The following is a 26,023-nucleotide window of genomic DNA, read 5'->3' as shown; positions in this document are numbered from 1 at the left end:
CTGGAAGGTGATGGCGAATTATTACGTATCATTTTGTGTGTGTTCAAAAAAACAAATGCCAACATCAAACGGTGTTCCCCCTCATTGCAGAGAGAAATTCCTTCAACTCCAGTTTTTATTGGGGTCAGAACGCGGGCGCCTGCCGTGTCAGACGGCACACTCTCCACGGATTACAGCCCGGAACATTTAACTCTGTGGTGCGTTGGGGTCGGTCACCGGCGGCCAGCAGGGGTCACGGGTGATTACGAGGTCACCGCGGATTGAGTTTCTTTTGGCAGGCATAAGTCTGTCAAGGGGGGGGGGGGGGGGGGCGTGGCTTATGTTTTATAATATGTTGTGACTGATTGTCATATTTTTCCCAGTAAATTCTGTCTGATTCCTGTCGACACTCACTTGCTTTCGGTTCAGCATGAGCTCAGATTTCCAACACGTCAGGAGCTGCCAGGTGAAAACGCTGTGCTCCAGTCTGCTCTCGCCGAGACCCTGAAATCAAACACAAATCAGACACATTTCACCTTTTTGATTGTTTGTTTTTTCGCCTTTTTTTTTTTAAAGAAAGTTAAACAGTGTGAAGTGTTGTTTTTTTGTAACATATTTTCCATTCATGCCTGTATGACAGTTTGTTTGTCATGTGGCTATTGAGCTCAGACTCTTTTGGCATTATTATATTTGACTCTTTATTTTTTGATTTTATGATACATGCAGATTTCCAGTCTGCAAATTAATTTTACCACGTTCAACAGAAATCAGTGAAAAAGAACAAAGGAAGAAGAAATACACATTTCCAAAACTATGGAAACATGTAAAGTAATTTGAAGTAAATGGATTAAAACATGTAAACCTAACATGTCCCCTAAATCTTTTTATGAAATAGGAACAACTAGACAATATAACAAGAATCTAAGAACAACTTTTGTGCTTTTTGTTGTATGACGTGGATCTTTCAAGAGAGATGAACCAAAAGAAGGGTTTTTTAATTAAAAAAAGACATTGACCCAGTCGCGTTCTGTGTGTACTGGTGTTTGGAGGTTTCTACCTTGGCCACAGTGCTGGAAATCTGCGAGCGCATCTGCAAATCATAAGCAAGGTAGGTCGAGAGCTGACCCCGAGGATCGCCGCCCGTCTTGCCGAGGAAGCGCAGGCCGATCTCCACCACGAACACGGCGTCGCAGACATCCGTGTACGAGCGCAGCACCGTCCTCGTGGCGCCGCACACGGAACCCTTCAGCGGTTCCTGCGGTCACCGGCAGGGAAAAAAAAATGTCAGCGGCTCCTCCAGTGAGGTGTGAGGAGTGCGAGCGAAAGGAATTTGACCTTTTCAAAAAGTGGCCTCACACACGGTCCTACAGGGGAAACTCCAGGAACGTTCTCCAGCTGGCAGTAGTCAGTTCCAGATGAAGACTTTAGTACCGTAAAAATACTTTGAGTTCTTTAAGTGAGAGAAATGCTGTTTTTTTTACCTGACGAATCTTTCCTCTGACCTCGGACAGAACCACGGAGAAATCCTGCAGGTGTCTGTTCAGGAACCTCGCCGTGTCCTGTCCGGGATCAAAACAGCGCCGGTTTAGCAGAACGCTTGGCATCACCTGACAAGACGCGTGGTTATTTTTTATTTTTTTTTAATTTACCGCTTTGATGAGAGGTTTTCCAGTGAAAAAGCGGCGAGCCAGCTGGGTTTGGATCCCCGGCAGGTCGTAGCTGCGGTCCGTCTCGCGGCCTTTCTTCAAGGTGTAGTGACAGTGAGCCAACACCAGAGGCAGCAGCTCCCTCTCCGGGTTGCACAGCGTCAGCTGGGTTTCTGAGATCCTGTCCAACGAAACGCTGTGTTCACTGAGGAGATGCAAAAGACAAACAAGAACATGTTTTCACAAAAAAAATGAATCTTTGACATTTAACATTGTTGTGATTTCGAATATAAACTTAACCCTAACCCTCAAATAAAAAATAATAACTCAAATATTTTCTTTTATAAGACACAGGACCCGAGTGACACACTACGTGTGGAATAACGCTCGGTGGCTATTTAAATTCACAAACTGCTTCTGTCCGTACGAGTCTGAGCGCTGGACTCTGGACCGGGATCGACTGACCTGTCCTCTTGGCTGCTCACCCTCCGGGCCTCCCTCACCAGGCCGTTGTGTGTCTCCGACAGGAAGTCGACCAGCGTTCGGAGACACGACCCCGGTCCGTGTCGCCGCGGCGCCAGAAACTCCCCGGAGCTCTCGGTCGTCACCTCCTTCGCACATAAGTTAACGTCCACACCCAGGTGTGCTGCTGTAGAGGCACGCACGCACACGCACACGCACACACGCACACACACACACACACACACACACACACACACAAATTTAATTAAAAGGTTATTAATTTTCTTTCTTAATTCAATCTCATTTTGCTGGTTACAATTTGATTCCACATCAATAAATATTGCATGAATAATGCTGCAGTAATGTGTTGGTGTCACATTATTCATCGAACATTCTATTCGTTAAATAAATGTGTAATAATAAGAAACCAACATATGTACAAGGTTCTTCAACAAATGTATATTAACAGTCAATGTATGATTGGATTGTGGATTCTATCTACAGAAAGAGGTATAAAAAAAAAAACGAGTGGTTATTTGAGTTTCGTTTTAAAATATATATTTTTTTCTTTTCATGGTCAAAAAGATGCCGAGCGAAATGTTTTAAATGATTTGATTTTCATTTTTCCATTTTGAATAACAAAAAAAAAAAATCACTAGAACACAGAAAAGTTTTCTCATATTCTGCTCAGTTACAAGTTTCATTTTCAAAGATGGAAGAACGTGCTCACAGCTGTTTGCCACCTCCGCCCTGAGGCAGTTCCACACTCGGAGGAATCTCTCCACTCTCTGACGCAGCATCGTCTTCTGGTGTCCTGAGGAGAAGACGGGAGGGAACTCAGGTCGTGAGACGCACCGAGGATAAGAAAATGTGACCGTAATAAACATTCAGTTAATAAAAATTAAGATATTGATGTCACAGTACCTGCTGGTATCTGCTGTAAGATCTGCGCGATGGTCTGAGAGTCTGCAGAGTCCGACGTCAGAGGAAACACCCTGAGCAGGTCCGACTGGAGGGCGGCCAGCTCGGGGAGGTGGTGCAACTGTCTCACACAGTTAATCTGACACACACACACACAAAAATAATTGGTACAACAATATTTTAAAAAGTTCTGTCGGGAGCACAAACGAACATGGTTATTAAAATATCACAAACAAGGGCTCTTTACATTTCGTTGTAACAAGAGGAAGTGAGCGGAGTTTGGCTCATTATATATTTCCACAGGATATTTTAGCAGCACTGCCCCCCCCCCCCAAAAAAAAAAATCAGCCATGTTCTCTGTCTGATATTAAAAATGTATGTAACGGGTTTACGAGGAAGTTTGTTTGTCATTTAAAAATCTAAATGTTTGACTTTTTCAACATGTATTGACTAAAGTAATATCGTATCTTACCTTTATGTTTAGCTTATTCCCCCAAAAATACTAAGTGTAGAAGCCAAACAATTTTGCTGATGTTCATGTTCATATGAGCTAAAAAAAAAAAAAACATCAAATTTCATGATAATTAAACAACCCAGAGTCTGATTTGCTTGGAATCCCGTATTCCTGTCCAGGATTTAACTACTGTCTTAACATCACATCGTATAGTTCTGAATATAGACGCAGAGAAAAACTTTCAAATTGTTTTCTACAATGAGAAAGATCTATTTGAAGAATCGCGGCGTCTTGGCGGAAGGTTGTGATTCCACGTGTTGCCGATGAGCGTCGGTACCTTCTGGAGGAAGACGCTCAGCAGAGGCAAAGAGCTGCGTGCCGGCGCTTCTCCCACCAGCTGGGAGAAGCGCTCCACCGTCATGATCTCAGGCAGCGTCCAGAAGGCGGAGCGGTGCGTCGGGCAGTCGGACGGCAGCGACAACATGCTGCTGGGATCCCCGAAGAGAAGCTTCATCAGGGGGCTTCCGGCGATTCCGTCGTCAGCCCCGATTCTGTCCTGAGCTTCGGCCAGACTCTCCTGCAAATTCTGCAGGAAGAGAGATTTCATCACTAATTGACATGAAAATGTTAAATAAGTGCAGATTGTAAAAAACCAAAAACCTTACCTGGAGCACTGGGTTGATGGCAGAGTCGCAGACGAGCTTCTCCCACCGCTGCCGTCCCGTTCTGGAGGACAGATCCGATCTCGCACCTTTGTTAACATTCAGCAGAGTCAGTGACACGTTGGTTTTTCAACCGGAGCAACAGGAGCTTCTCGCTGACGGTGTCTATCACCTGCTGTGAAGTCTGCGCAGCCGCTGACAACCAAATGCACCGTCACCGCCGCGTTGTCGAGGTTCAGATCCAACGTCTGCCCCAACACGCTCACGTCCTTCTCCAGGTGGCTCCACAGGAAGGTGAACACATCAACCGGCCTCGGGCTGATCATGTCCGCGACTCCCTACGACAACAGGAGTATGGTTTAGTCACGTGACGCCGGGCGATGTGTAGAGTCTGCTGCAGCTTCACGTTAACGTCTCACTCTCTCATTTCGTATGGCGCCCTGGAGCATGGCGAGGTGCGTGAGCAGCCGCAGGACGCAGGACTGGGCCGACGTCATCTGTCTCTCGGGGGCGTCGGACCTGCGAGCCGCTTCCCCCAACACGTGTCCCGTCCGAGTCCGATCTCTTCACCGAACAAACACAAAGTTAAATCGAACACAAAACATTTTGGCGAGACGCCGGTTAATTGGAACAGGTTTATTACCTCACGTCTGCCTTTGGAATAAACCCTCTGACTGGGACGTGACGATCACCGCCGATTGGAATTCCACAGTCGGGACACTTCCCGGAAACCACCGGTTTACCACACTACGTGAAAATACAGAAGCACATCAAGTATTAATCTTTTAAAGATGATTTTATTCTCAACGTGTGATGCAATGAAAGGAGCTCGTACCTCTCCCACAAAGCAAACGTGTCCATTGGCACAGGCTGAAAAGAAAAAGGCGAGAGAGACGGTGAAGATCGGATGATGAGGAAAAAACAACCTGCGGCTTCATGTACTGTAAAATACTCACTGTACTCCACAAGCTTCTCTAGGTGCAGCCACTGTCTGGCCTCAGTCGAGTGGTCGTCAGGCATCGTTGGCAGAAAGGAGTTCTTTGTGGACAAAGTTGAAAAGTAGGAGAAGGGATTTTAAAGTTTTTATCTGGAGATTTTCAGTGTTTTTTACAGAAAGACGATATGTACAGTTTAATACGATGGCGTATTAGGGCCAGGGAATTTTTCCAAGAAAATTTGTCACGTTTCTCCTGGAATTCTAAAGATGGCAGACGAATGATGTTACGCCTCAGGTACCTTCTTTGATTTAACACTTTTAAAGTTTTTTTTATGTTGTGTTTAACTCAGGTCAGGTCAGAGGTCGGGGTCTTAAGATGACCGTCTTAAAATGAAGTATATATCGGTCTTAGAAACAACAATCTAATATATCATTACCACGTCAACATAGGTTCCTCTCGTCTTTTGCTTTTCAGCCACATTTTAATATCTGCCACCGTCAGAACTCCTGTTGCCAACCGCCATTAAAAACAACAAAGAAGAATCTACCGTACAACCAAACACATTGTGAGCTCTCATCGTGTTGCGGCTCTACAACCACAGCTCTGAAAAGCTTTGCACTCCGCCCGATGAATCGCCAGAGCCGAGCGCTAATGAAGAAGTGTCTCACCGTCACGTTGTGAGGCTGCGACGCCACTTGATGGAGAGGAGCCAGCAGCGCGTTCCCAGCGAGCAGCACGGAGCTCAGGTGCACCAGCAGCTCCAGGACGGTTCGTCTCGGAGGAGAAAGACCCTCGTCGACGCGGACACGCGAGCCCGGTCCACCGATCTGGTTCGACAGGAGCGAAGCGCAGAAATCCCTGAACTCCCCGGATGATTTCACGTTTTTCAGAAGCTTCACCAGTCGCGCCCTCTCCTGTGAGGTCACACACAGAAGGAAATTCATAATAATTTGGCGATTTGTTAAATGTTTTAAAATCATCACCAGCAGTGACGATCGGGACTTTTCACAGACACTTGCCACAATTTGTTCTTATACAACTTAGATGTTACATAACAGCATCTTTTAATTTTTTAATCTCTATATGTAAATTACTGGTCAATAGCTGAACTGCATGTTACTGCACTGGGTATCTAATATAAAAAGAATGAAATTGAACTTGATGTTGCCGTAATGTTCATATTACTATATTCATATTCCGACCTGCGGGGACGGGCGCCCGTTGACGTCAGCTGATCTGTAGCGGCAGGTGAAGTGTCGGAACAGGGCCAAGGCCACGAGGCTGATCCGAGAACCTCTCAGCGTCTACGGGGGGAAGAATAAAAACAAACGGAGACGGAAATATGGAATAATTCACATCCTGAATGAGCTGATCAATAAAAACAATGATAAAAACAAATGAAAGACGGAATGTAACACTTTACCGTAGTTAACACATCATAATGTGGCTTTGTGCCGATATAAGTTTAACTACAACGCTTAACAACGTTAAACACGTAAACAATGACAGTATAACACAACACAGCTGTAAGAATATAAACTTTACTGAGTGTCTTTATGAGTAAAGGTCGTAACTGTCATAACGAATACTGTACATTAATGTAGGCTTAGAAAAATCCCTTGAGTATTAACGCTACATGATACGTGTCATTGATTAACGGATACCTGTTTGTGCGCCCTCTAGTGGTCACCCTGAGACATGGCCGTGTGAACAGACGACAGGACCTTCTGACCTTCAGCTGCAGATTTGCTCCTAAACCTAATGAACCCCCCGACCTCTCTGTGACCTCTGACCTTTAGCTCCTTAAGGAAGGCGTCGTCTCTGTTCTCCAGCAGAACCCGAGCCACGGCGTCTCTCGTGGCCCGGTAGGACGTCCCGCAGCAGAGGAACTGGTCCACGCTGGTCGGAATCATTGTCTTTGAGGGAAATAAAAACATTTTAGCATTAAAATGAATATTAATTCTAAATACAAATCTCTTCTTTGCAGAGTTCGAACTTGAAGAAGAACACCTGAGGATTCCTACAGTACGTTATGACAGGTGAGAACTTTCTAGAAGATACATCATACTAGAGATACTACTACTACTAATAAAAATACTGTTAATGATAATGTTAATGTTGATAGATTTTCTTTATGTATTTATGTATTTTGTGTTCTTTGCTGATTTATGGTTTGTAGTTTTCTGTGATAGTAAATCTAATATTTTAGGAACAAGTGATTTGGGCTCTGGAGAACTGTGATCGACATATTTCACCTATCGATAAATCAAAAAAATATAAATATCGATTAATTGATAAAGAAAATAACTGTCAGCTGCAGCTCTAAACATGCACAATCAAAAAGTAGCAGTAGATTCTAAAAGAAATAAATAAAATTTCAAAAAATTTAAAAAGCATCCGCTTCTTTTCTTCATCTTCGAACAGGGTCATACGGAGATGATCTGGATGAGAGGATCAGGTGTGCAGGCATTTGAAAGGTTTGATCTGTTGCTGCAGCTCCACAGGGGAGACTTCCCTGTAGACGTGAGGATTAGTTTCTGCACCTGAAGCCGAACGAGCTCGGCGGGGAACAGCCACCTCCAGTCCGGACAGTTCATCAGAGACAGGATGCGCTCCACGCCGGAGAGTCTGTGCAGCGCTCGCAGCAGATAAACCTTGTGCCAGTCGTTTCCACAGTACTGACACACCGCCTGCACCTGCCGCAGGTACTGAGCCTCCACCTCTTCACCGCTGCCTGTGTTTCAGGAACAACATACAAAAATAATCTTTTATTTCTACAGCACAGATCAACAATCAAACCTACATGAAGAAGTTTTGTAATGCCGACGTGTTGGCGGTGAGTGCGTCGACTACTACGTCAATGGCGTCGACGCACTGTGGCCACAACAGCGCAAGACGACGTGGGCCGAGCAGAAACCCGAGGGAGGAACTGTAGCACAACAACGCAACAACTTATCCTCATAAGCCTTTTCCTTTCCTGTGTCTCTGGACAAAATCATCGCACCACAGACTATTTGCAGGGCTTGTGTCCTTCTGACGTCCATTGTTGACGCTTCCTGTTTTTTGCACGTCATTTTCCCGTGTCACTTCCTGCATGTTTTTTTCGCGACAAAACGAACTTTGGAGACCAGAGGCGCTCGCTGCGACTGAAAGCCTCGCGACTACAAGACAGCGAGTCGTGTCGTGTGAACGGCACATGGATCTTGCGACTGTGTCTCCGATCTGTAACTGGTTTTCCCGGAGGTTCGGTACCACTCACCTTGAACCGCGGCGTTCTCCAGGAGCCGGGCCGCCGTGCTCAGACAGATCCTCAGCTGGGCCATGCTGAGCAGGAACTCTGCCGGCCTCCCGCGTCTGTCAGGAGCCTGTTTCCTGGCGAACCTGCTCAGGAATGTGATTTCTGCTCGCGTCTGTTGCTCTCTACTCCTGTCTGCTGCTCGCGCATCAGAGCACAGCAGAGAGTCCTGAGGAGGAGGTTTTGAAAATTATGCCACAGATTGTTGCGAAAAGAGGCGATGTTTTCATTCAACTTGAATAAGATCAAGAATAAACGACAATGACCTAATTGAACAGATCTTAAGATGATGGATGCAGAAAAGCACCAGTGTCTTCTACCTGGAAGCAGTTGACGAACAGCAGGTAGAGTTCCGTGTGGTCCTCCGTGTCGAGGAGCTTCTCCTCCAGGTTCTTCAGGTACGTCTCCACGTGCGTCTTCGCCTGTTGGAAACTGACACAAGCTCAACAGTTCACCAATGACAGCGTCTCACTTCAGCTTCAGTAAGAACAAATATGAGGAACTCAAACGTCACAACCACTTCACCACACTTTCCTCTAGCGCTGCTCCGTAGAAAACACACAAGATGTAAAGAATCATGTGATCCCTCAAATCATCTGCAGCTTTGAAAATCCAAGAATATGGAAATATGTGACTTTTTTCACTGAGCAGGATTTTAATTGAGGAGATTTAAATTTCCATCAATTATCTGGATATTTTGTACATTTTCAATGACACCAGGTGCCTGTTTCAGAACGTCTACAGTATAAAGCCATGACTTTGTTGATGGTTCGCTCCCCACCTGTACTGCAGCAGGAGCTTCGGCAGCACCGACCGGACCACGGGACTGTTGTCCACACACTCCAGGAAGGGCGTGAGCTCTCTGGTCCTGTACACGTCTCCTGCAGCGCACGGAAATTAAAAAATCGTTTGAAAATCATCATGTGGGTAATCTAGGTAACACAGCCATGCTCTAATAACCCCCCATCACTGACCGTTAGCGGAGACGAGTAACGAGAAGAGGAGCTCCACCACCCCGTCCCCGGGCCGCTGCCCCTCTGACAGGCAGAACCTGGACACCACCTCCAGGAAGAAGGAGTTGCAGCAGGTCCGGACCGCCGCCTGCTGCTGAAGGGCCGCCCTGAGAAAAGACGCACAGAGGAGGGCGAGGGGATAATCGTGATGGATGCGTTTCTACGGTTACAGTTTGTTATTTTTCTCCCGACTCACTTGATGGTGTGCGAAACAGTCGGCGCAAAGTCGGGCGGCGCGTCCGCCCTGCACGTGGGGCACGAGCGTTTGTGCGGCTGCAGGCAGAGCCGGACACACGGCAGACAGAAGACGTGTTGGCACGGCAGAGCCGCCGGTTCTCTGAGCTCCGACAAACAAACTGCGCACGAGACGCCGAACCTGCACAGACACGTATCACGAGAACATTATTTATAGGTCTGCGGAAATTTTGAGAAAAGGAGATTTGGTACATTACACATTCAACAATGTCTTGTATCTTTAAAATTCAATCCGTTAAAGAGCAACGATGAGCTGTTTGATTTAACGTCGTGAACCTGTTTGAACCGAGCGCTCAGGACTCGATGAGATCAGGAGTGAGACCAGATCCTCCTGTGAACAAACCGACGTCTTAAAGGGGTTAAATGTATAAAGGCCGAGTCTGACCTCAGCTCCCTGCCGATGCACTCGTTGTGGAAAGAATTGAGGATGCGGATGAGCTGACGCAAAGTGTCCACGCTCCTCACATCAGGCGACGCCTGCATCAGCTGTGAGGGAGCCAGAAAAAAAAGAGCGTCTTCATCACCCACCTCGTTTTGATTTTGATGCTCGTGTCAAACTGTTAGCAACGTATGTTTAAAACCATTCAACGTACGTTCAGGTGAAGGTTGCAGTGTTTGAGAGCCAGTTCCTTCATTCGAGAGTCATTGTGTTGAACTTTAAAAACAACGTGCTGGATGAAAGACGCCACGACGAGCATCCCGTGCCACAGCGACCTGCAGGGGCCAAGCACATGATAAAAACACAGAACACGCTTTCCCTTTTCTCTCAGCCGACGTCTGCACAGACTCACCTGATGGAGTCCAGATGCTGCACGCAGTCGGAGCTGCAGAGGCGGCTGTACTTCTGACCGAGCGCTCGGTCCAGACACGGCTGCAGGAGCTCCACTCGGCTCACAAAGGACTCGCACGCCGGCAGCGACGTCAGCGTCAGCAGCTTTGTCTGTTCCACACAGACACCCAGAGCCGAAATGTCGTCCACCTGACCGAAGGCAACACGTCGTCATCATCAAGGCTCATCTTAATCTCTACAGGACGCCTTTTATTCTGGTGTGAGGCGTTTAAACTTTAGCATGTTAGCATTCAGCAATATCACGAGTTGGACGGTCGAGCAACCGACAGGAAATGTGAAATGCGGCCTGTCGGTGATGATGAGGAGGATGTTTGAAGACAAAAGGTTCCTCTCACCATTTCTTGGAGCTCCCTCTTTGCCCCCTGCTGGAAGACGTCGGTGGCGAGATGTGGCTGCAGCAGAAATATGTGGCACAGGGTGTCCAGTCTGGGGGCAAAGTGTTTGGCAGCAGCCATTATCCAGGCGGGTGAGAGGTCGGGGGCGACGCAAGCGGAGGACTGAAGCTCGGACATGCAGCCCAACACGGATCTGGTCAACACCTGTTACATCACACGGGGGAGAGTTCAACACTTGTTCTGTTGCACTTGGTCCCACAACATGTGACCTCTCGGCTTGTGTGAGTCATTTTCTGTCTGTACCCGGAGTTCCACTTTGGACTTGATCTTCAGAGAAATGAGCAGGAAGTCTCGCAGGTAGAGATGTCCGAACTCCCGACGCTCCCCGTCCGAGAGTTTGTTCAGGTGACCGCAGAGCCGGCTGCTGTCGAAGGCGCTCACAAACTGGAGAATCCTCTCCGTGCCGTCATCTGTCGTTACTAAAGAACATGGTGGAAATAATTATTTCAACCCACCGTGTGTACCACAGGGTCTATTCACGAGATAGATACTTGAAACCAAGACAGACCCGGCATGAATTCAGATTCCGCCCACAGGCTCTCCAGGTGCGTCGTGATGAGCGAGCTGAACGGGGCAGAGCAGGGTTGTTCTTCACCATCCAACAGGAAGTGGTGCTGCACCAGCACTTCCTGGTCGGACCCACTGTAAAATATAATAACAATCAAACAAAGACATCGCGATGAAACACCAGAATGTCACCCACTCAACAGTCGAGCTGCACTAAACTGCATCAAGATCCACAAATGATTCCCTGGAAAATCTGTGAAAATGAAAGTGTTAAAGAAAGTGATAAAAAACTAATGGTTTCTTTTTTGTTTTCTGTTTTGCGGAAATCCATTTAACAGTTTTTTGCATAATCCTACTGAAAAACAAACCAAGCGAGCAACAAATAACCTCCTCGTCAGTTTCCTTGATTTGCCGATTCACTTTTTTGTTGTTGTTGGTTCTTTCGCAGAGAGAGATGAATCCACGGTACCTTGGTTTTTGAAGAGGCGTCAGGTCTAAGACCTGCGAGTCTGCCAGGATGTCCAGCCACAGCGTCGTCAGGCCGCGGCTCAGCGTCTGATCGGAGAGCAGGTCCAGATTTGCGAATCTGTCCATCGCCTCCAACATACTGGCCAAGATGGGAATCACGGCGGACTGAAGACGGCGCCACAGCGTGTGTCTGCCAGATTAAGACAGATATTATGCTTAAGACAATGAAAACGTCTTTATAGATGCATTTACATACGATCTATGAACACGATGCAGCAGTATGAAAGAGGTGTGATATGTAAATGTAATTTAATGTTATGTAATTATGGGTAATCATTTACTTATGCAACTAAATCATTGTACAGAATCAGATTTTTCTATTCTAAGCTTATAACTTATTCCAAATATATATATTTTTATACGTATCCACTAGTGTTTTCTTGTATTCATAATGGATGATATTCATCCAATTTCCACAACAAGATAGGACATTTTATGACTCCTCGATACCCACAACTTGATTAGACAAACTCAAAAAATCCTACAATTTATATTCCATTATTTTAATATTCATATTTTTTTTAGCGGGATCCTAATTTGCATCGGAATATACATTGTACTACACAGGGCATAGATGTGCCACATTTTTCACGTCAGGTTGGTGCAATAGTTCACAGTGTTAGAAATGATTTTTAAATTCCTAATCGACTAATTGAGAAAATAATCGCCAGATTAATCGATAATGAAAATAATCGTTGGTTGCAGCCCTAGTCCCATTAACGGTTTACCTCAGAGTTCCTCCCTCTTGCAGAGCTTGTCGTTTCTTGGCTTCTATGCTCACCCACTCCTTGGGGGAGCTCATCCTTTCTTCTCTCTGGGCCAAGGCCTCGGCCAGTCGACTCAACAACACCCTCTGAAAGTGAGCTTCAACAAAAATGGAAGTTTTGTCAGAAACAATTGGAACATGCAACAACATAGATAGATAGATAGATAGATAGATAGATAGATAGATAGATAGATAGATAGATCAGATCGTTTTGTGCAAAGGGAAATAAAAGTGTGAATACATTAAATAAATATATTAACGTATTTGTCCAAGTATGTGATTATTTATGCAATATATATTGTAGAAATATATTAATAGTAGATATTTACCTCCTATGTGACACTGACCAGTTCCTAGAAGAGTCAGGAGGATGTTCATCCGCTGCATGCTTCGCGATGTCACGCCACTGGGGTCCCTCAGCAAACCAACAGCTTTTTGGATACATGATCTCACCAAGGACAGACTGTGGAGGTGGGCTACATCTGCCTGTACACAAAGACAATCACATTTCATATAAGCAACATTCTAAATAAGATTAGTTTGACACTAACATACATAAGGAGGAAGTTTTATTTACCTGAGAGTCGTTTCTGTCCCTCTCTCCATCGCCCTTTTGCTCTAGTAAAGATCAAGTATATTGTTTATTTTCTACTAACAATTATTTCAAGAACAATTTGTGACACAGAATTAATTTAAATGGCCAGAGGATGGACAGCAGCTACCTGTCGGTGTAGGGTTGAGCAGGTTGCTGATGAGGGTTCCACAGAAAACCAACAGGTTCAGGCTCATGTCCTCTGAATCCCTCAGGTCATCAATATGCACTGACTGCCAGAATCCTTCAGATACAAAAGACCAAACCTTGTATAACATTATGGGATAATGCATTCAGCAAATAATTGTAATGCAGTCATATTCCTGTTACTCACCTCCTTGGAAACCAATGTACTGAGACTGACTTGGGATCCTAGAAACCTTGACGATGAAAATCACCCAACAGGTCTGATCTAGCAGTGGCATCAAGGAGTTCATGGTGCAATATCTGTTGGCAGATGGAATCATAAACACTTTGCATACATGCAATCAGATCTGCTCAGGAGCTTGACGTGGAGCCCTACTTTGCTGATGCCATGAGCTCGCCACTGCAGTGGGATTCCTCAAGGTCCATCTGAATTACTAGGATGTTAGGAGAGTGGCCAGCATCTTGGATAAAGCCCCTGGCACAGGAAAGAGTGTAAGATAAATACTAAAAGGCAAAACTCAAATAAAAAAAGCCAAGCTGCTGTTGTGGCAGAAGTTGGTACCGTATCGTGTTGCAGAAGGAGACTTCGGTGTCAAACTGGTGGAGCGAGAGCAGGAGGATCATGTCTGTATGCAGCCCCAGAGCGTGGGCTACAACCTTGACATCTGATCTCGTTAACAAGCTGGAGAATGTAGTTATCTACGCAAAACAATTAAGTGGACAGTGGCGTTAACAATTTGTAAAGGCTGTAAAGAAATGATAAAAAAAAACAAAATAGGAGCAGTTGTCTGTGGCCTACCTCTAGAAACCTGTTGGACCCCTGAGACGTGTTCAGGCAATCCTCCAGGAGATCTCGCAGTGAGTGGTGATGTTGTTGCTGAAAGTACATTCTCTGGAGTTTCTCCTTCTCCTGGTTTGACAAATCTGAATACTTGAGCCTGACCACAGCATCAGGGGTGGCACAGTTCAGCAAAAGACATTTGGCTAGATCAAAGACTTCCTCTTCCTCATTTACCGCAGGAGACTCAACGTTGTTTTCTGACTCCATCATTTCTTCACTCTCAGATATCGCTTTGGTCTCATCGTCGCACATCTCAGTGGATTCATCATCAGTCTTTTCCACTGCCTCAGTTACTTGCTCTTTGCCAGCAATCTCTATGTCCATGGCACCACCCAACTCCTCAGTTGCCTCTTTCAGCCCATTAGAACTCGACTCAGGGGTTTCAATTCTCTCATCTTCTTCCAGTGAGTCACATTTTTCATCACGTTGATGTTGTCCTTCTGGGCTGACTTCGACTTTTTGTGCTCTCCTTTCAAGGGCTTGCAGGAGAGCGCTGGCACAGGCATCGCCATGAAAGCCAACAAAAATGTCAGACAACATGAAACCCTCTGTGGCCTCACCCGAGAATTCCTTCACCCATTCCTTCAGTTTCTGAAGAACCCTGTGTTGCCATGGTTCCAGATCAGTACTCCTATCTAGCCTGTGTTTTTCCAGTCTGTTGATGAGTGGCACGGGAAAGTGCTCATAGACCTTCTTCTGGTCTTCCACTACCACCAGTCTGAAGTTTGTATGGACACGACATTTAACTCTGTGGGAACCAAGACCTAGATCAACGTATTGCTGTTTGCTGAGGTAAACATAGTACTGGTTCAAAGCATCATACAGGCTTTCATAAAGATTCTGCATGTTGAGGAGAATGACAGTGCGACCAGTCTCCATGCATGTTTTCACTCGGTTCACATTACGGCAGATTTGGGCATATTCCTGGTCCTTTGGGAATCCTGAGCCAAAGATTATTTCAGGCTGGGTGTAGTCTCCTTTGGCAAAGACTTGTTGCTGAAGGATATGGAGGGCTGCGTTGTTGGTGGTCAGCAAAAGTAGATAACGGCTCTCCAGGTCGGTGTCCAAATCAAGATTCTTTTTCACCATTCGCAAGGTACTTGGTCTGGCAATTTCTGTAAGGTCTTGGAGGACCTCTTGGAAAAATTTTACAGGGTCAAAATCCTCAGGCTGTCCACTGAAGTTACACAAGATGGCCTCCACCAATTGTCCACCATCTGGCTCTTGTTGCGTGGATTTGACTGTGGCAAAGAGCATTTTGACGAGGCTGTAATAATCCCTTAGACCAAAGAACTGATTCTTTGAGGTCTCACTGCAGATGCTCAAGAAGGCCTTTGCCAAAGGTTGGAAGAGGTGTGCGATCTTCAGGAGGATTTGATTGGAGGATGAACAGATTCCCTTGGCAGTTTGCACAAGTTCGTCCTCACTTGGATCCCATCTGGACACAAATATTCCTCTGTTCATCTTTGCTGGGTCGAGAGCCCAGTTGGAGATGCCCACAAAGCCAACCTTCATGTATGGATCTGGCTTGTCATTGTCAATGCATCCATCCTCCAAGAGAGGATGAAGGGTCTTCAGAGGCATCTGAGGTGAATCTTCGGCAAGTCCAATCTCATCAAGCACCACCACTGATACATACTCTTCCATGTTTTTGTCCTTCTGAAACCGGGCACAGTTCCTGAACGTCCCAATGATGCCCTCTGGACTTGAGTGAGGACTGCACTGGAAGGAGACCATATGCACTTGCTTGAGTTTTTTGAATAGTTCACAGTGGGAGTTCTGGCCCTGCATGGCATCAGCAACCACTGTTTTAGCAAGTGACTTAGAGCTGCCTGGCTTACCGACCAGAAAGAGTGGGATCCTGAGCTCAATGCAAACCACCATGAGAAACACATTCTCTTTGAGTGCAACATTTTTGGCAATGGTCTCCCTTGTCTGTACGTTCTGCAGGAAGAAGTCTTGACTGGATGAAATCTCTTCCTGCAATGCGGCTGAAGAGCAGAGATGCTCTGGAAAGTACCTGCAAATCACAGCAAGGTACTCGTCTTTGGCCACCAAAGACGGATAGTAGCAGACACCAATAGCAAGAATCAGGCACTTCAGTGTTTTATCAATCTCGTTGAGATGAGAGCAGTCGTTGAAAAGGACCTCGCTGTGCTGGTAAAACCAAACTAGCACTTTCATAGATCTCTCCACATCCCTGAGACTCACAAAACTGCACTCATTTTTCCGACTTCGCATGTATTTCTGGGAGGCTGCCAGCACATTTGAAATTACGCTCCTGCAGATTACTGGCAAAGAATTGTCAGCAACTTTCTTCTGAACAATCTGTTGAATGTAGGAGAGTTCAGTTGAATCACTCAACTGACCAAAATCCCACACCAAAGAAGCCATGCTTGGTGGCAGAGGTTGGACTCTGTACACCAGCTGCCTCAGAGGGACTTTGCCCAGGCGGTCTTCTGTCTCATTTGCTTTCACCCTGTATCCTAACCCTGCTCGTTCCAAACGCTCCACCATTTCAGGTGAGTGCTTCCTGTAGGGATTGCAAGCAGCTATTATCTTTAAGCCACTATCTGCTTTCAGAGGGTTTCCTTTCACTGATTGGTCACACAGGATTTCCTTGATGGCAAAAATGGCCTCAGTGGTGTTGGCTTCATCAAAGAACAAAATGGTGTCTAGTTTGTGCATTCTCTGGTTCCCCACAGCGAGTTTCTCCGCCTCCCTCACCTTTCTGTAGATCATCTCTGCTGTGGTGCCACCATGTACCTTGACGAGTACCATGTTCTGCACCGGTCTTCCCTCCCTCTGCAGAGCACAAAGGAAACGGACCAGTCGTGTTTTTCCACAACCAGTCTCTCCCATGATGACAACTGGAATTCCACACCGGAATCTCATGTTTATGGCCAGCATCTTCATCACATTGTCGGCAGTGAGCTCATATGTTGGGTCTGGATCAAATCTGATGTCCATCATTCCTTTCTTCGCACCAACAACACAGGAAATCCTTTTGATTTTGTCTTGCCGGGGCAACTGATCAAAGTCTTCAGTGAGAGAGATCCTCTGCCTTTCCAAACCCTGGAAAAGTTTTTGCGTCATCACATCCTGTATCAGGACCTTATCGCTGTGAGGATGAACTGCATTGAGTGTGTTTCCTCGTGTCTTCACATTAAAGCCCAGAAAAGACATTGAGAATCGGTCTGCATTAAAGAAAATGTACGGATGAGACTCGTTTTCCCATCTCTTGCGAATTGTCAGACGGGCAAGAAGGTCGTCTTCCAGACTGTTTTCAACATGCAGCATGGGGCTTTCATCAGATGTGTTCAAGGAAGGCGAGGCAAAATCTCTTGCCATTAGAATCATGAAATTCACAATGAAGCCCTTGAAACCAGGCAGCTGGTCAGCAAGAAAGTCTGGATCACAGAAAACGGAGTTCTCACAGTCCTTCAGCTGCACATTGAGAAACCAGGAGAAGTTCTTGAGCTCAGCCCAAGACGGATCTTTCATTCCACAGTAGAGCAGGAAGTATTTGAGACAGTCAAAGGGATCCCCCAGTCTGGATCCTTCCTGGTACTTAAAATGATCCAGATTCTGCTTGCTGTTGTAGAGCTTTAAGTATTGATAGGGTCTTTGAATCTCCTTGCTGCAAAACTCCTGCTCATCCATTAGTGGATCAAAGGTGTGTTTCTTTAAAACACTTTGATTCGCCAACAACTGCTTCACCTCTTTTGGAGGTTTGCAATTGATTGTAGGCAGAATGTGCAGAAGTCCAAACCTCATCTGTATGAGCAAAGTGAACACACATATTATTTATTTGTATCAGATATAAATATAATGTGTTGTTATCAAAAGTTTCTTTGATATTGTTGCTACCTCTTTTGGCTGGTTTTGAGGGGATGAGTATGTGTTGAGGACCTCAACAGTGATCAAGTGAGTAACATTCCTTCTCCACAGCATCCCATGGCTGTCACTCAAACAGCCCAGAACTAACAGACGGAACAGCAGCTCCTCCAGGCCTGAACGAACCTGACGGGTATCAAAAGTGACACAGAATACAGACTCTCAGGCACAACCAACACCGGAACCACGCTACCTGCGGAGATAAAGGCGTGCACACTTACTCCGGCGGTGTCGATGTGCAGAAGGACTGGGTCCTGCTCTCTCAAGGTTGCCAGAGTCTCTGACAGGCTCTTGATCAACGAGTCTATATCGACACATGGCTCAATCAGTCGGATCCTGATGTGTTTGGCTCTAGAAGATTTCTGTTGAAACTTCTCAAACAAACGATTCACATACAGGGATTTCCCTATTGATAGAAAAAAGATGCATTTGGTCAAGCAAATTGTCTTGAACCTTTTTTTTGCCACTATATATCAGATACAGTTTCTTTTACTTTACCACGAAGGGTTGCCAAAGTCATTTATGTTCATATCCTACACAAAGGTGTTTTACTTATTTCAAAATTTGCAAAATGGCTGTTTCAAAGTTTTTAATTAGCACACATATCCTATACTATAACCAATTTCCATAATGGCATGCCAACAAGAGTTATCCTCACCAACTGCAGGACGTACAGACGACACCATCCAGACCGACAGATGATCTGGAGAAACCAGCGCCACAGGGTTTGGCGTGAGTGTGTTTTGTCTGAAGTGGTGATGGAGATATTTCCTGGCATTTTCTGATGTTAGACTCACACCGGCCTGGACTTTGTCATTACTGAAGAAAGACGGCACGTATTTGTGTTGGTGCACAACAGGACTGACTATTACCAAACGATACTGTGGGTTGGCGCTTCTCTCAAGGGCCTCAAAGAGCTCACCCAGGGCCACACTGACATCATATCCCAGCAGCCCTGGATTGACGAGACAATATATCTTCTGACAGTTCTGTTCAGTGCCGTGGCTGAGAGCTCGGCGGAGAAAGATCTCCACCTCCTCCTCTGTGGTCTCCTCTCTGCAGACTAGAACCTCATCAGCAGATGGCAGAGGCTGCTCTGGACTCTCCATGTAGAGGGACAGGACGGTGGTGAACACTTCTGCACTCGGACAAAGCAAAAGATTGGGCTTCCCCTCCTGGAGAATCAGTGGCAGGTTCCTGATCATGTGTTGTTGGTTCATGTCAGAGAGGCATGAGAGGAAGTGGGCCAGAGTGGAAATGTCTATGTAGTCATTGAGGTATTGTGACATGTCTTTCTTGAATAGTCTCCAGAGGTTTTCAAGGCTGTCCTCGGTGTGATCGTCATCGCTTTTCATCTCGCATTCATCTTCGTCTTCTGAGGAGAACTCCATCAGATCATGAATCTCTTCTATTTCCTCTTCAGTGTGTCCTGGTGAAGGTGGTTTTAATTCTGAGGAGGCTTTGTGACATTGATCTTCATCATCGGACTCATCATCTTCTAATTCATCATGTTTTGACATCATACCTGCGGCGCTGTCGTAAGCGACTCTGACATCAGTAAGAGTGCACTGGGGCTTTATGGAAAAAAGTAAATTCCATAATTGTTGAGGAACTGTGACGTTCCATTGGCACACTTTGTGTATCCAGAAGCAAAGGTACACCATCTGCTCTGAGGTGTAGTGGTTCAGCAGGATGAACTTTGAGCGCATCTCGCCGACGAAGGAACGCCATTCTTTTTGGCAGCGATCCATGGAGTGAGCCATCTTCTGTAGCTGCTCGGTCAGCTCCCCGTGGTACAGCATCTGTTTGCCCTTCAGGGACAAGAAGGTGACTGTGATGCACGGTTGCTGCAGCGGACAGCACTTGACCTCCGCACGCCATTCCCTGAAGAGCATGTTGCCAGACGTTTGCATCTGAAGAAGGGTGGCGCCAAGTCTCTGAACGCCTTCAAAAACCTACAGGACACGTAGACACGAGTGCAGGAATCCACACTGTTAATCTCGACAGATAACGAGGACCCCTTAAAGCTGAAACCTTTACGAAACCCAAACCCTGAAAGTGGATCAAATCATATCCCATGACCTGCAAATGATAAGCAGAATATATAATGGAGGGATGGATGGAAATGCCACTGACCTCTGTGAACCTGTTGACCTGTTCTCTGCCGTGCTCCCCTTTGGACGACATGAGCATGAGTTTGTTCTGAAGCTCCTGCAGCTCTTCGAGCTTGTAGCTCTTCTCCTCTCCGTCCTTGGCCACCGTGACCTGCACCATGTTCTGCAGACATCTCTGCAAACAAGTGGACATTTAGAGAAAGTGCCTCATTCAATATCTTCAATAATTCATGTAAAATTCAGCCAGCAAGGCTCTCTGTCTTGGTCTCTTTATCCACATACCCTCTCGGTGTTCTCATCAGACCATCCTACGTGATAAACCCCATCGGCATTGATAGAAGAAGCCAGGGAGAGAGAGGACTGCTCCACGGAGCCGTGGGTCTCCTTCAAGGCTTTCAGCCAGCTCAGTAATCGTGTAGACTCTCTCTGAAAAACAAAACGTGGAGCATCGTTGTCACGTTGCCACGGCAAAGAGCCTTTAAGTGCTGCCTACAAATAATGGAGATGTAAATTACCAATTTGTCCGGTAGCTTCTCGTCTCTACTCTGGGTGTCCCACACATGCCGAGCACGCTTCATGAACTCTCGGAAGCCGGCCTGAGGGGAGAGGGAGTAGAGCAGAGGCGCGTAGCCCATCACCGCATCGTGGAAACAGGCCACCTGGTCGATCTCGGTGTCGTTCTCTCCGGCAGATATGGAAGCCAGTTCGACATAAACCTTCACATCGCTCATATCTATTGAGGGAACGGAAATATAAAACAAGTTTAGAAGAAAATTCATATTTCTGCACTAATGTGGAGAATTTTTTATTTATTTTTACTTTTGAGGTTCGCTTTGACCCAGCTGACCAGCGTCTGGCTCGCCAGAAACTCTTCCAGACAGAGAGTGTGCTGCTTGGTGACTGCGGACAGATGATGTTTGGCACAAAACAGGTCATCGCTCAGGGATCCCAGGACCCTCTGCTTAAAGGAGTCTTGTTCCTGTTGCATGGTCGAAGCATAAACATGAAGAATTACACATGTTCTTGAGAAAAAAAAGACGTGATGTGAGGCTCATTATTTTCAAGGGTTTTGACAACTAAATATCACTTTTCACCACCTGAGATTGATTTGTATTTATGTCAGACCACTACTGAATGTCAATCAGTTCCATTGCAAATACTGCAACTCAAAGCATACTTAGCATAAGATTGCAGGACTTTTACCAGCTGTCTGAGAGCCTCAATTTCCGTGAAGTTCCCAGCGAGCTTCATTTTGTCAGCGATCTTCAGCATCGCACTGGCTGCAGCCGCTGCCTCGTGGAGCTGCGAGTACTCCTGGATCTGACCGAGCCTCGCCACCACCCACTTCTCCGCGGGCGGGAACTGTCCCGATTCAGAAATCATCTCCGACATCAGACTCAGCTCCTTCTTCATCAGCATCCAGTCCCCCCGGTCCCCAGACTCCACCAGAACCCGATCGAGCTGCTCAATGGTGACGTTTGCGTTCACGACGCTCACGCCGAGCTGACAGAACTCTGTCAGCAGCGGGTTCCAGATGTGTTCGCAGACCTGCGTCAGGGTTACAGCAACAGGCGCGGGGGACGGTCGCCTCGCCGACGCCAAAGACGCTGCCCCCTTGACCCACGAGGAGAGGATCAGGTTGCTTTGATGCAGTTTGTGCATCTCACTGGCCATTTTCAAGACATTCAGACTGGTGTTGTACCAGAGGATCTGCGCAGGACCTGCCTTCGTCAACTTCCCCTCAGCGTCAAAGGATTGAACCAGCACCAGTTGGTTGAGAGCGACAGTCTGGAGATCGGCACTGTGCTGCTCCTCGAGAGTACGCATCTCGGGAACTGGGCGAATAAGAACCATGTTACTGAGGAAAACGCAGCATAAAACCACCAAATACAGAACCAAACGCTTCTAACCTGAAATAATTCAAGTTAGAAGTGTTATTTATTTTCCCAGCGAAACTCACCCGTGATGCTTTCTTTCACCTTCGCCATCATCTTTATCAGCGTGTCCATCTGCTTTTTCCTCTGGAGGAAAGAGTTGAGATCCTTCTCTCTCTGAGCCAGAACGACCTCGGCACCGACAGGAACGGTTATAGACGCGGTATTTTTCTTGTCTGTGTGAAACACGATGAGGTTATTTAATGTTACATATTAATCAACACAGTTATGGCGCCACTTGAGATGTCAAAGCTTATGAAGATTCATTACACTGCAGGTAAAGTTTTTTAAACTGCTCTTTGTGTTTCAGGCAGGTCTGCAGGTGTCCGAGGGCCACGTGTCCGAGGAGCAGAGACTCCACCAGAGATTTCACCGCCACCACGCAGCTGTGCACGACCTGCCCTGCGGAGTCGTCCACCTGGATCGACTTCCAGTCGCCTGTAGGCCATGACAACGACGACATTGTGGCCATTATGCAACCAAATTAGAAAACGATAAAAAGTGTAAATGACTGAGATAATAATTGATGAACTGATGTACCTTGTAAGAGCAGGTGGCTCGCGGCGGACTGAGAATCCAGCAGCTGCACCACCGGGTCGTCTCGGAATCGAGCCGCCGACTGAACCACGACAGCAGACAGGACGACTACGGGAAGATCTTTCACCCTGGAGCTGAGACTGCGCATCAGGTCGCCGGCCTGCCCGCGCTGAAAACATGAAGGTGTCCTGTGTGAGGAATCACTGGGTCCAACACCAGGTCTTACCCTGCGTTCCATTAAACCTCGGAACTCGGGTTTTATCGTTCCGTTAAACCTCGGAACTCGGGTTTTATCGTTCCATTATAATCACAGAATTCGCAATCCGACCTCCGAGTTGGAAATTGCACCTCGGGAGGTCTGAAAAATATCACCACCCGGACTTCTGAGTTCCAAGCTCCGAGGGATGATGGATCGCAACTAATTTCCCCCTGAGGTTATGTTTTCGCTCCTGTCCGTTAGTGTGTCGGAAGGAACATTTAAATTTTTGCGTAGACCCTGGAATTTTTTTAAGGATCCAGGAATCGCTTTCTTTAACGTTGGCAAAACGGATGTATTTGAAATTTTTACCAATTTTCCAGGGAATGATTTATGGATCTTGATCAAAAGAAAATCCGGCAGATTCATAAAAATCGGGGTCTCTAGTGTGCTGTACCTGGCAGATTGACTTGATGGCAGACTGACACAGCTCGTGGAAACAGGCCTGTACAGCGACGCTGCTTCTCCTTACAGCTGCCGTGGTCGTCTCCAGGCAGCACAGCAGAACCTGATCCTCCTCACTCGCCTGCAGAGACACTCAACTCAGATGTGCAGCAAAAGGAACATCGGGCTCTAGATTCCTGTTGGGATCTGTGTCACTCACCCTGGAAATCCTTTTCCTCAGGTCTTTTGTGAGGCTCTGAGTCCATTGCGATGAAACTCCCTCGATGGAACATTCCACGTTGAGCAGCGCATTCCACATCTGATGAATCGTCATCATTACATTCACATTCAATACATCAAAATAAGTTCCAAACAACTGTACAAGCTGAACGTGAAAAGAGAGCTGAATAACGACAATGAGCCACATGGAGTCCTGACACAGAGAGTAGGCCTACCTCAATTTCCTTTGGGTAGGCGAGAGCTTTGGACGCCGTCACCAGTGGTTTCTGCAGCAGGTCGTCTCTCCACTCGCTGATTTGCTGCTGCATGACGAGCAGCTTGTCCAGGAGCTGCTGCGGCTTCGAGGTCTCAAATGTATCATCTTCAGACTTCGAAGAGACACAAAACCGTGAGCTAAACTGACATAACGAGGCCGTTAAGGTGCATAATAATAAAATAAAAAAAGATCATTACCTGTTTTGTCAGTGCAGCATCAGAAACGTCCGCCAGTTTCAACACGAGCTGGTGGGACAGGACCACCGCCTGGTACCACGGGACGAGTCGCACAAGTCGACAGGTGCTCTTCGCCACACCGACGCTGCTCAGGAAGGCTGGGCCGATATTTCCACATTCAACCATTCTACAGACGCGGAGAAAAAGTTGACCAAAAAACCACGGTGCAACAACGAGCAGAAAGAATATTTCACACGTCCTTACCTGTCCTTCTCTTCGTCCACCTTCTTCAGTATGTGATTCAAGGTTGTTTGAGCATGCTGCATGTAGAAAAGACAAAGATTGTCACAAAGGGTCTTACTGAAGATACAACAATGTTATTTTAAACGTTCAATATCATCATTTGTAGGTTTCTTTTTTTCCACCTTTACAATCTCCCGCACTCTGTTGTTGTCCCTCGTGTCTGCACATGTCCGGAGCCTGTACAACAGACTCTGAATCAGGTGTTCGGCAGGTATCCCAGTCAGGTCGGAGAATTCAGGAAGGTCCTCCAATGCGAACACAGACAGCCAGCCAATCAGAAGCAGAGGCGTCTCTTTGGCCAGCGACAGTTGCGACTTGGTCAGAGTCATCATCTTCCTGTGGAGAAACAAAGTCACTTCGATGCAGACAAACACATATAAGGAGCGGAACATTAAAGAGGAAACTTTGGCGCCCCCTGGTGGTTCCAGGTGGTATTACTGCATGGTCGCTGATAGCGTTAAAGGGGTAGTTAGCGATTTTAATCCGATACACTTTTATTCAAATTCAGCGAATATTTCCTCACGGTCCGCTAGCTGTCGGTTCTGTGTGCGCGCCGAAACATCACTCCATCACTAACACCTTAAGAGACGTGCTAGCGACAGCCGCTACGACTTCAGGTGGTTAACCGTCGGTCTCACATACCCGAGGCTGCGGGTTCGAGCCCCGACCCGTGCAGTCAAAATATCAACAGCACTCAATGTCAGCAGCCTGGCTACTGTCCAAAGCAGAAAATCCAAGTTTTACGTCTACTAATATTAATAAGTAGCTGGTTGTGTTTCTTACTAATCTAGTAGAAAGACAACGCTATTCTCTTCCTTGTTTTGGTTACGCAACGGGTGACGCAGTTCCTTTGTGCCGTAAATCGAGTCTGAATTTTTCCGCAAAAAAAACGCACTCCAGTGACCAAACCGATAAAATGGTGAAAGCGATATAAAAAAACTTTATTAAAGTAGCCATGAGATAGACTCACCTCCGTTTGTCGGGGCAGGACTGAACGATCTCTCTGAACCGGATGAACTGGACGCCCTCGAGTCCGGACCAGTTCTCCTCCTCGACAGTTGGACCCACTTTTGTCGCGCCAGCTCCCGACTGTCTGAGTCTGAGGAGCAGAGGAACGAGCAGGACGAGCTCCGGCACCATGTGATGAGCGCAGAGGTTTATCAAACCCAACACGGTACTGAGGGGAAGACACACGCGAGATCATATCCCATCAGTACATCAGATTGAAAACAGAAATGATCATCTGTCCGTTGTATTAAATAAACGCGAGAAGACAAAAATCCTCCTGGGTCTTTTCAGACACTTCTCAGGACGAGGTAAAGACGCCATCCTCTCGCTCGGGGCTATTGCGCAACTTACTGTTGTAGACTTTGGAAGGAACTGAGCGACGCGTCCAGGTTTTTCTTCTCCATCGCGGCCTCTGACGACACCAGGACGCACAGCTCCGCCCAGCCTTTCACTCCGAGGTTGATTCCACACTTTCTGGTCACCGTGAAAACAGACAGACCCAGAAGAAGAGGGTTGGCGCCTCCCGGGAGCTTCTCCGTGGGATCTCCCTTCAAGATCCGAACCAAACCCTCTGAAATCAGCTCTGATGTCTGTAAACAAATAGAGATTTTGGTTATTGGTGAAATATTGTGATGACGATGAAAGTTTTGAGTTCTGCTCTTCTTGA

General features: G+C 46.6%; 1 protein-coding gene across 4 annotated transcripts in view; it reads right to left on the bottom strand.

Annotated features, from left to right (window-relative positions):
* The window catches only part of rnf213b (ring finger protein 213b), a 30,781-nt gene that overhangs the window by 1,364 nt on the left and 3,394 nt on the right, over window positions 1-26,023 (bottom strand). For 2 of the 4 annotated variants that reach the window (XM_047327615.1, XM_047327617.1), the window contains 57 exons: window positions 25,708-25,946; window positions 25,319-25,525; window positions 24,471-24,684; window positions 24,310-24,365; window positions 24,067-24,232; window positions 23,829-23,981; window positions 23,594-23,692; window positions 23,387-23,515; window positions 22,737-22,902; window positions 22,467-22,634; window positions 22,223-22,372; window positions 21,466-22,097; window positions 21,082-21,241; window positions 20,778-20,995; window positions 20,545-20,688; window positions 20,285-20,437; window positions 18,807-20,103; window positions 18,370-18,554; window positions 18,122-18,274; window positions 14,210-18,028; window positions 13,973-14,109; window positions 13,787-13,885; window positions 13,598-13,710; window positions 13,394-13,507; window positions 13,249-13,289; window positions 13,001-13,157; window positions 12,634-12,769; window positions 11,847-12,035; window positions 11,379-11,512; window positions 11,114-11,289; window positions 10,811-11,014; window positions 10,417-10,604; window positions 10,219-10,339; window positions 10,011-10,111; window positions 9,567-9,746; window positions 9,332-9,477; window positions 9,139-9,238; window positions 8,678-8,789; window positions 8,322-8,526; window positions 7,606-7,796; window positions 6,856-6,978; window positions 6,265-6,366; window positions 5,731-5,976; window positions 5,081-5,162; window positions 4,960-4,994; window positions 4,768-4,871; window positions 4,544-4,688; window positions 4,297-4,462; window positions 4,128-4,213; window positions 3,800-4,048; window positions 3,012-3,147; window positions 2,818-2,901; window positions 2,091-2,274; window positions 1,629-1,830; window positions 1,461-1,538; window positions 1,037-1,234; window positions 394-483 (listed from right to left, as the gene is read on the bottom strand). In XM_047327615.1, the coding sequence (XP_047183571.1) occupies window positions 394-483; window positions 1,037-1,234; window positions 1,461-1,538; window positions 1,629-1,830; window positions 2,091-2,274; window positions 2,818-2,901; window positions 3,012-3,147; window positions 3,800-4,048; window positions 4,128-4,213; window positions 4,297-4,462; window positions 4,544-4,688; window positions 4,768-4,871; window positions 4,960-4,994; window positions 5,081-5,162; window positions 5,731-5,976; window positions 6,265-6,366; window positions 6,856-6,978; window positions 7,606-7,796; window positions 8,322-8,526; window positions 8,678-8,789; window positions 9,139-9,238; window positions 9,332-9,477; window positions 9,567-9,746; window positions 10,011-10,111; window positions 10,219-10,339; window positions 10,417-10,604; window positions 10,811-11,014; window positions 11,114-11,289; window positions 11,379-11,512; window positions 11,847-12,035; window positions 12,634-12,769; window positions 13,001-13,157; window positions 13,249-13,289; window positions 13,394-13,507; window positions 13,598-13,710; window positions 13,787-13,885; window positions 13,973-14,109; window positions 14,210-18,028; window positions 18,122-18,274; window positions 18,370-18,554; window positions 18,807-20,103; window positions 20,285-20,437; window positions 20,545-20,688; window positions 20,778-20,995; window positions 21,082-21,241; window positions 21,466-22,097; window positions 22,223-22,372; window positions 22,467-22,634; window positions 22,737-22,902; window positions 23,387-23,515; window positions 23,594-23,692; window positions 23,829-23,981; window positions 24,067-24,232; window positions 24,310-24,365; window positions 24,471-24,684; window positions 25,319-25,525; window positions 25,708-25,946 (13,662 nt within the window). Of the gene's footprint in view, window positions 1-6; window positions 287-393; window positions 484-1,036; window positions 1,235-1,460; window positions 1,539-1,628; window positions 1,831-2,090; window positions 2,275-2,817; window positions 2,902-3,011; window positions 3,148-3,799; window positions 4,049-4,127; window positions 4,214-4,296; window positions 4,463-4,543; window positions 4,689-4,767; window positions 4,872-4,959; window positions 4,995-5,080; window positions 5,163-5,730; window positions 5,977-6,264; window positions 6,367-6,855; window positions 6,979-7,605; window positions 7,797-8,321; window positions 8,527-8,677; window positions 8,790-9,138; window positions 9,239-9,331; window positions 9,478-9,566; window positions 9,747-10,010; window positions 10,112-10,218; window positions 10,340-10,416; window positions 10,605-10,810; window positions 11,015-11,113; window positions 11,290-11,378; window positions 11,513-11,846; window positions 12,036-12,633; window positions 12,770-13,000; window positions 13,158-13,248; window positions 13,290-13,393; window positions 13,508-13,597; window positions 13,711-13,786; window positions 13,886-13,972; window positions 14,110-14,209; window positions 18,029-18,121; window positions 18,275-18,369; window positions 18,555-18,806; window positions 20,104-20,284; window positions 20,438-20,544; window positions 20,689-20,777; window positions 20,996-21,081; window positions 21,242-21,465; window positions 22,098-22,222; window positions 22,373-22,466; window positions 22,635-22,736; window positions 22,903-23,386; window positions 23,516-23,593; window positions 23,693-23,828; window positions 23,982-24,066; window positions 24,233-24,309; window positions 24,366-24,470; window positions 24,685-25,318; window positions 25,526-25,707; window positions 25,947-26,023 lie in introns of those variants that run through there. The other 2 variants (XM_047327618.1, XM_047327616.1) reach the window with 2 other exon arrangements.

This window comes from Scophthalmus maximus, chromosome 16 (assembly GCF_022379125.1).
Source record: "Scophthalmus maximus strain ysfricsl-2021 chromosome 16, ASM2237912v1, whole genome shotgun sequence".
NCBI lineage: Eukaryota > Metazoa > Chordata > Actinopteri > Pleuronectiformes > Scophthalmidae > Scophthalmus > Scophthalmus maximus.
Note: the sequence above shows the minus strand (reverse complement) of the source record. Positions and strands in the feature narration are given on the sequence as shown.